The 9,502-nt window shown below is 39.5% G+C and overlaps 1 protein-coding gene across 1 annotated transcript in view; it reads left to right on the forward strand.

The window, feature by feature from the left end:
* RAP2A (RAP2A, member of RAS oncogene family) overlaps nucleotides 1–9,185 on the forward strand; it is a 32,946-nt gene extending 23,761 nt beyond the window's left edge. Inside the window, exon 2 of the mRNA XM_071742220.1 lies at nucleotides 5,106–9,185. Within this exon, the coding sequence (XP_071598321.1) occupies nucleotides 5,106–5,343 (238 nt within the window). The 3' untranslated portion in view covers nucleotides 5,344–9,185. The remainder of the gene's footprint in view (nucleotides 1–5,105) is intronic.
* The last annotated feature ends 317 nt before the right edge of the window (nucleotides 9,186–9,502 follow it).

Genomic DNA, 9,502 nt, shown 5'->3' on the forward strand with positions numbered 1-9,502 from the left:
TACTGTTCCAGTTTGTTTTCCCTTCTTACCCCCAGTTTAGGAGTACTGGGCAATCTGTAGCACAGTTTAAGGGAATCAGATTGGTTTATTCTCCTTGGGGAACATAATTTTTTTAATTCTTGCCTTTTTTACTCTACTTTTCTTATATTTTCATGTCATCTTTGTTTGCATCTTTATCCAATAACAGCTCTAACAAGAAATCTGAAAAGTACCTTGTAAAAGAGGTCCAGATGTGATGTCAGGCTCTGTCCATATTTTTCTCTTTCTGAATAAGATTGGTGGTAGAAAAAATGGGAGTTAAAAATCTCTGGAAGTATTTACATACCACTCATCTTGAGGCTTTCTAAATGTTTTAAGCTGTTATTCTAATTATACATATTAATCTAAAGAGAAATGTGGATGATGCATGTGCTGTTGAGGTAAATGTGGAAATTGTTTATCATGGTGTGGCATGGAAGGCCGTGTGGTCAGTGGTGTGTGTGTAGCTGGGCCACATAAAACATTTAAAATCTTTGCATTTATTGATTCCCCATGGCTATGGTGTCCATCCGCAGGAAAACTGAGGGATTTACTGTGGCCTGATGGTCCCAGAAGCTCATTAAAGATGGATAACAGGGTGGTTTTTAGCACTGAATAGTTAGTGCATCTGGGATGTGGAAATACATTCTGGTTGTCTTTTATGGAGCAACAACTGAATCTTGCGAGTAGTGTAATGCTGAATATGATGGTATTTGGCTCTGCACTGGTGGCTTTCATGGGGCTATAAAGGACTGCACTTGTGTTATCTCTTCAGGAGTTGCCACTGCTCAGTATCTTAATATTAAAACTTAAGATAGTGAGATCATTTAAACAAGCTGAAGTATCTCATTCTTTAATCACGCTCTGCAAAAACGTGTAATTGGTCTTGCAAAGATTTCTTTCCAAAAAGGTCTTGAAAAGTCAAGCCTTCCCCTGCTTTTGAGTCTATTTCTTACAGGGTCTGCTATGATGCTTGCCCTAGAATACACACTGTGCTTCATGGATACAGAGAAAACTGGCAGCATTTCTCATTTTCACGTTGCCCTCACACTTATTATTAGGAATGATTGGTGCTGCTCAAAGTTTTTCAGCAGACATGGAAAAAGTTGGATTTTACTGCTCTGGAAACAAGGAGGGAGCAGAACTGTGCCACTTCTCCAGTGCCCCATGGAGAGGCAGGGGGAGATGGGAGGCACTGAAAGGTGAGGTGTCTCCAGCCCAGCTCCACAGAGGGATGAGCCCTCACAGGGCCTTTCATGGCAGCAGCAGCCTGGCTTTTCAGGGATCTGGTATTGGGGAGGGGGGGTGTTAAAGCCTCTTTTGCCCTGCTGAAGTATTTGTGAGTAGATTAGATCCTACTTGAAGCTTCTGGAAGAATTTATGAATTCCTGGGTTAGGTTTTTCTGGAAGAATTTATGAATTTCTGGGTTAGGTTTTTGTGGCTGTATGGAAGGGCTCTGCCTTGATGCTTGGGCAGTGCAAGGCAGCTCTTTTTTGCCTTTGCAAAGAAGCTATTTTCCTGCTGGATCTCTGGAATGGTGAAAAGCCTGTGGGGAAAAGATGGTTTTTTCCCCTTCAGATTTCATTGGAATTATGTAATTCTGCAACATCTGAGAACTCCCCCTTTCCCATTGTGGGCCTGTGCTGTTGCACACCATCTCAGTGGTGGTGGTGGTGGTCTGAAGCTCTGTGATTCAGTAATGGGGCCTCCAGGCAGACAGAAATCACCTCCAGCAAGACCAGCAGCTGTAGTAAGGAGAGTCTTGAACCAGGGATCCCCCCCCACACCCATCAGAAATAAATTTGGGATTCTAAGTGAGCAGGAAATTCTGTCAGTGTTGGGAGATAAAGGGTCGAACTTCAGAGGTGGTAGAAGTTGATGTAATTGAAAAGCAGGGCTTCCGTGGTGTGTTACCAGAGCCTGAAACCTGGGGAGTACAGTGTAGAGACCCTTTGGAAGTCTGAATAAAGACAAGAGGAGCTGGTACTACTACGTGGAACCATAGAGTTTCTGTAAAGAGCTTTTAGTTCAGGTAATGGCACTGTCCAACACAGTCAATCCATGATAGTGTTGTGATTTGAAGGATACAGTGCACAGACATTTGGTCTGGCAGGACTGGTACCAAACTGGAGCTCGTAAGCCCATACTGGAGTCAAGTCTTCTACTCAGTATCTGTGGACTGCTCTCACATTTTTTGCTGTATTCCTGCCTCCTTTATTCTACATAATGGATACTGAGTTTTCTCTTTAGAAAGACAAATTGTGTGATTACGTATATATATGTGTATATATATTATAGACAGTTCCTATATATACTATAGACAGGCATAAGTATATATATTTAGGTATTTTATATATAATTGATATGTATAAAGTCACAGAATATACCTGTATAAAGTACTTTCTCCATAAAGGTGCCTACTCAAAATTTAGGTAATACAAGAATGTATTTTGCAAGAGCAACTTTATTTTTTCCTTGTAAGTATTTGACAAGATGACATAATGAGAGTTTTTCAGAAACACTTTCTTACACAATTCAGTGTTGTAAAGTGGTTATTAGAAAAATCTGGATTATAAACTGAATGAGGTTATTGATGGTAGGATTCCCATCTCATTTTAAGTAGTGAAGGGAGGTAGTGAACAGGGAAATGCAAGAGGCAAAAGCAGGAAAAAGCAGTACAGAAAAAGTGCATCTATCTATTCCACCTAATAGTTCTGAATGGTCCTGTGCAAATAAATTAAATTAGACATTTTGTATCTATCCCATAATCTTATCAGTTCTTCTGTGTGTTATACAGGGAAAAACTTCACTATTTCTACCAATCTATTTTCCAGGTATTGAGTATTCATAGTAAACAGATCTTCAGTTATTTAGTTGCCCAGCTTTTATAGGGTTCCTAAGCTTTTTTTAAGCACTTGAATATTTTAGTGGAACTGGCTATAAATCTGCAACAAAGGCTGGGGGTTTTCTCCTCATATTTCTCAACAAATTGGAGTGATTTTGCAGAATAAAAAGAGAGGTGATCCTGTTTTTTTAGTTCTGGCTCATCTACTTCATCACTGAATGCTTCTCAAGTGGCTGCTTTGAGTTTCTCAATTTTTCCCGCTGGTAAAATTGAGAAGATGCAGAATACCTGGAGGAGCTGGGGAGGGGGGATGCTTAGGGCCCACAGACAGCAAGAAATGCAGTGAAGATGTACCTGATTCCACTTTTATTGAAAGGTTTTTAATGCTGTACAGCAAATACAACAGGACACATGCACCTGAACAATAAAGATTAAAAAAATATTGACTTTCTCTCTTATCTTTTGAATGCCATCCATCTTATGTAATTAAAGACTACACTATATATTTAAATGTGTGGGGGACAGATTTCGAGATGCTTGTGTGTATCTGGGTACTTAATTAATGGCAGCTTAGCTCTTGCAGGAGTTCCAGAGGTATCATTGTGCTAAGTACTGTATATTCACAGAGTAAGAAACGGATTGTGTCCCTTCAGATGGCAAACAAGGATAGGATAAGTGTTGAAAGTGAGGGGAATTCTTTACAATTTCTGACCTCAACCCTGGACTGTGGATTGAATTACATTCCCGTTGTTAGCAGAGACATAAAGTTTAGAACTTGAGCAGCACTTGATGACAGAGCTGGGCCATTTTTTGATGCTGTTGTGTTGGTAGATTTGCTGTGGTGATTTAAGAGATGAGTGTGCTTTCATCCTCTCTGGGAGCCCCCTGTTCCAGCAGTGGAGCTGACAGGAGCACACAGGCTCCCTGCTTCAGTGCAGAGTCCTGACAGCCCCAGAGTTTCACCACAGACCAAGCTGCTGGATGTTTCCATCAGCCAGCTGAGGCACAGGCACCAGCTCCACTCTGCTACCCTGCCTAGGAGGCAGGGAGGGCAGGTGGGAGGGAGGAAAAAGCAGTGTTAGGTGGCTTAAGGACAGTGACACTCTCAGCTGCTGCAGGTGTTGGCTTCTTACTGTTGTCTGTCCACAGCTCCAGTCTTACTCAAGTGATTTGGCTCAAAACGGTGCTACTAAACTAATATGCAGAAGAAAATCAGGTTTAAATGAAGAGGGAACCATCTTGTCTCTCTAAGATCTTCACTTAGCTTAAGTGCTAAAAGCATTATTTTTTTTTCTCTCAGTCCTTCTTGCTTTCATGAGAAAACCCTTGTAAGGGTATTTTGGAAATAGGCCAAGTGTTTTCTTCTCTGCTATGGTAAATATGTAAATTTAAAACGTGACTCAACACTTACTTGATTCCATGTCTGAAGAAGGGTTTATGCATGTGAAAATTGAAAAAAAAAATTTTTTTTTTAATTTGGCAAGGTTCTCCTCACAAGGAGGTGGGAAGTAATAAATTCCTTCATAGCTTATATGATATATTGTGCTGTCCAAGTTGATTATGAAGCAGAACTGTGATAGTATTGCCTGGAACTTTTTTTTTTTCTTTTCAGCTTGTTCAACTGCTGTAACTATATGAATGCTGCAAGGGAGATTTATATATTCTGTATCAACTAATACACTTTTTTTATATAATAATACTTTTGTGTGTATCCAGTACTGAGAGTGAAGTACATTTCCTGATATCTCAAACAAATTTATTAGCCCTTTTCTTGTTTTGTTTTCTCCTTTTATTGGCAGTCTGAGTTTGGTATATACTAACCAAAGAGAAATGTAGTTTTGAAAGGGAGAGTTATGCATCCTTATCACGAGCAGGAAATACAACATGGTACCTGGTTAAGGAGGAGGACGTAATGTTGATGAAATTGCCAACATAGAAAACGTTGTTATATTCCTACTTTTTGTAGTGTGGGAGTGTTCCTGGCATATTTCCTGGTAGGAAAGAAAATTCAGAGGAGAAAGGAGAAAATTCAGAGAGAAGAGATATGCAACAAATAGCTAGAATTTGAAATATGCAAAACACTTTTTCAGTGTAAAATTTGAAGATTATCCAGATGTCTCTTTCATGTTGGGTCTGTACTGTTTGCAAATAGATGTTTACATTTAGAATGTCACCGCTTAAAAAAAAAAATATCATTATTGCTGTTGTCTTTGTTTTTGTTTTTTTTTTTTTTAACTGTAGGTATGAGAAGGTGCCAGTAATCCTGGTTGGAAATAAAGTGGACCTGGAAAGCGAGAGAGAAGTCTCATCGAGTGAAGGCAGAGCCTTAGCTGAAGAATGGGGCTGCCCCTTCATGGAGACCTCTGCTAAAAGTAAAACAATGGTGGATGAGCTCTTTGCAGAAATTGTTAGACAGATGAACTATGCAGCACAGCCAGACAAAGATGATCCCTGCTGTTCTGCGTGTAATATACAATAGCATTAAAAATGACCTAACCTGGACTTTTATTTGCAGAAATTTTGTAAGGTGGTAAAACTGTCTACTTCACTTCCTGGTTTGTGGGTCACTTGAAATACATCTGTCGTGAAGTAGCAACATGAACTCAGAGCTGAGCATTGAAAGTCAATCACTGACTCTGAATATAATTGGGTTAAATGACCACATCTCACCCGTTTTTCCCTTTGAGCACCTGCAACGTTACGGCACAGCCAGCTGATCTACAGGGTCGTTCCAGTCGGGCCTACGTGTGTGGAGATGTCAGCCCGGAGCAGCAGCAGCTGTGTTTGAAGAAGCTGGAAAACTTCTGGAAATGGGAAACAAAAGCAGTGGAGAGAATGTCTCTGAAGACCATTCACAATTAGCAAAAGCATGAAAGGGGAGCCAAGTCTTTCAGTGTCTATTTACCATGCTTCAGGATGTGCGCTATCACTTGCGGCCAAGTTTGTTGAGTCAAATATGTCGATTTCACCAGAACTTCTGACAGTGTTAGAGGAAGAGGCTACCAGAGACCTATATTGTTTGGATTTTTTTCAAAATCGATGCTATTATTTCTACACTTTATCCCACATCTTGAAATAGAAAACTTCGCATCAGTGTGTGAAATGAGGGGTGAGACCTGAAAACAAATGACGGGTGAAGAAACGGTCTGGCATTGGAATGTTTTAAATTTTTCATTTTGCTGCTCAGAAAATGGAGGATCGCTTCAGGTTTTGGTCTGCAAGAAGCCAAACAAACCCTCTGTTTACAAAGCAGGAAGCATCTTTATGTATCACTTTACTGAACCAGGAGGAAGCAACTGTGATGAAAAAAAATTGCTGAGCCTTACTAACAAGGAACACTTTAATAGATTAACTAGTACCATCTTGTAAGGAAAATTAAGCCATGTTGCATCCATATGTTCCCTTCTGCAGAAACCTCGTGGGACAGTATGAACATCCTGCATTTTTAAGTTTGTTAGAGATGACAGTTTTTCTTGCCTTTAAGGGCTACATTCTCTGGTGTGATCCCTAACTAACCTTTGAAAATCAAGTTTGCTATTTGATAGCTTTAATGTTGAAATCCTAAATTGAATAACCATGTAAAATCATTTGGTTCAGAGGTGAAATAGTTACAGTTGTAATTCCTTAGGTGAGTGTGGAAATGGCTCTTTAATTGCCTGACACACTAGTCAAAGGTTGCCCCGATTACTGGAGTGTTAAATGGTGGGAGCAAATATTTTATTTTGAAAGGATGCTTGAGCTCTGACTTGCTAGTTTCATAGCAGTGAAGTATTTATCATTTGCATGACTAATGGCACAGAAATACCTATTCCGAAGTCTTACAATCAAAGTATAGAAGAGTTTTCAATCACAATGTTTAGACTTTAAATGCTGGAGAGATTGTTGTGAGCTGGAGCTTTTATAGGTAAAATTTGCCATCAAAATACAGAGTCACCGAGCCTGTGGTCTAAATAACACCATGCGTTTATTAGTTTTTCAATCTTGTGCAGTAACAGTGTAGTTCCTTGTGTTTAAATGAGTGAAAAGGGGGGTGCTGGGGTGTGTGTGTGTGTGTGTGTGTGTGTGTGTGTGTGCGTCGAGTGTGTATGTGTGTGTGTACGTGGCCCTTAGAAATGCTGTAATTGGAGTTAGGTTAGAGAGTTTTGCCTCCATCTGCAGAACTTCCTAAAACGCTCTCATCTGCCACAAAGGAAACTTGAGTACAAAACACCTTGCGGATTTTCCTTCATAAACATCCATAACGTTTTGAATTATATAGTTCAGTGGATGCTAACTAAAGGAAATCATTTTAATGGAAGAGAACTGGCCATCTCTGCCCTTAATCCTTCAAGACCTTGCCACAGCCAGTGTACTGAGGGGCATTAGGTGTCACAAAACATTTAAGCCTTACTAGAACGTAAATGTAGCCCGTTTCCCACCTACCTTGCAGAGCTTTTGTTACTGTACTTTGTTCTCTTAGGGAGATAGGCACACTGTTTATTTCTGGCATCTGAATGCCTGTTTTGGGTGCTCTGAATCACCCTCCTAGAGGCACCTACCTCTTTCCATTGACTATATAGCAAACTTAGGCTTTTAACTTTGATCCTCTGAGTCACAAAACTTTTATGCCTAAACTAGATGGTATGAATGTTCTCTTCCCCCCTCCCCCCACCCCGGCCACCCTGTGTGTCAGCCACCATGCTTAAGCAAGATGCAAGATGTTGAATTAGTGGTATTTCAGTGTTTAAGATATCTACACTGGGAAATGGTTTGTTAAGCAGTGCAACCTATCTAAAACAGCTTGGCAGTGTGAGATCCACTGCATAAGTACTCCAAAAAAAAAAAAAAAAAAAAGATTACCGAAACCAAACCCAAATTTGAAACCAAGTTGGAAGTGCATGTTCTGCAATGTTATTTACAGCAATGATAAAATTTTACCTCACAGATTGTTCATCAACCCAAAAAATGGCATTAAGTGTACAATCTGAATAGCCTAACAGGAAGTTCATAATGTAAAGCAGACGGTCTCTTAATACAGGAGAAATAGCACATTAAAATTTTAACAGAAAATATTAAAGAAAATATCTCCCAGTCTTGTTTCTTAATTACACTCTTACATTTTCAGAAACATAGGCTGTATGTAAGCTACCACACAGGGTGGCAGGGGGGGAGGAAGCATAAGTGTTTCATTTTATAGTTCTGAGGAAGTAGTTATGCACTATTTGTATATCCACTAATGTGAAGGTAGTGGAGCTTGAATCAATGACAGTTGCACTCAACAGAGATTTTTTTCAAAATATAGGGGTAGCAGGAAGGGAGGTGAGTGAGCCACGCAGGAGCTGTGCGTGACCACCCTGCGGGAGCTGATGGTCTTGGGTCACTGTTTCATTTGTACCTTGGCAGGAATACCAGTTCTAGTGTTTGAAACTTTCTTATGACATGCCTTAAAATATTATTATTTGTTCCAAAGACCCACTTTTCCTTTGGCTGTTCTTGTAGAGCTTTGTACTTTTCTACAACGACAGCATTTCTCTCCAGTTTAGGTTTTGTTTTTTTTTTTAAAGTTGCAACTTTTATTCTTTTAAGCGATGATAGTGAGAGCAACTGTTTCCTCCTTCCCTTAAAAATGCACACAAAACCGAGTCAAGCAAACCAGAATCAAATCAAGACAATTAAACACAATTGCATTGTTTCTTTTTTACAGTTTTGTTTCTTTGTTTTTTCACCCCTGCCATGTCCATCCCCCTGCCCGCCCTTTCAGAGCATCAAGAAAATTTTGGTGACATTTTCTATTCTGGTTCTCGCCTCTCCCTAACCCCAGTGCTACAGTTGCCATTACTTTTCTGTGGGAAAACTACTGGTATTTGCTTTCCTGTATAGAATGTTGCCTAAAGATGTCAGCCATTTGGTCGGGGGGTTTTGTGCATGTTTGTTTGTTTATTTTATTTTATTTTATTTTTTTACCAGTGAGCTGTCAAAGCACTGGTTAGGCTTTAATTGTGAAACTCCGCAACAAAAGCAAATGTTTGACAACTGCAGGAGGCTTTTATCTGCATTGTTGTGCATCTGTTAATTCTTGATCAGGGTTTGAAGTAAGACTGCAGTGGGTTCTGAAATCAGGAGTTGATTTGGAGTTTCCCAGGGGTGAATTAATGTATTTCACAGGTAATTGTTGAGCTCTAATACAACTGGCAACAGGGGCAACAGTTTGTTTTGTAACGATGTCAGTTGTTTAAACCTTGATGTTTCGAATAAAACAAGAATTGTACATAGAACTCAATGCAAACTCAGCAGTTGTATTTGGAGTTAAATTATTTTAACAAATAAATTTATTTAATGAAACCTCCTGTGCATTTTCTCTATTGTCCATTTTGATTCAGTCAAAAAGTTCATCCAAAGCTGACTAGGGCTACCCAGTGTTTTTGAACAACACTGTCAGCTGTTTGCAGGTCAGCAAAGTATTTCTTGTCAAAATGGTCTTCTGATACATATTAAATAGCAAAGAGTGAAAAGCAAATGTAACTTCCATTTTTATGGATGGATGTGTGTTGTGATTTAAGGAGCCATAACAAAGGATCCTTTTTATTCATTACTTTTCTTAGAAGGGTATACATCAACACAAAACAGTATTACTTAGTATCTGATGAGCTACAGCTCTT

This window comes from Heliangelus exortis, chromosome 1 (genome assembly GCF_036169615.1).
Source record: "Heliangelus exortis chromosome 1, bHelExo1.hap1, whole genome shotgun sequence".
Lineage (NCBI taxonomy): Eukaryota > Metazoa > Chordata > Aves > Apodiformes > Trochilidae > Heliangelus > Heliangelus exortis.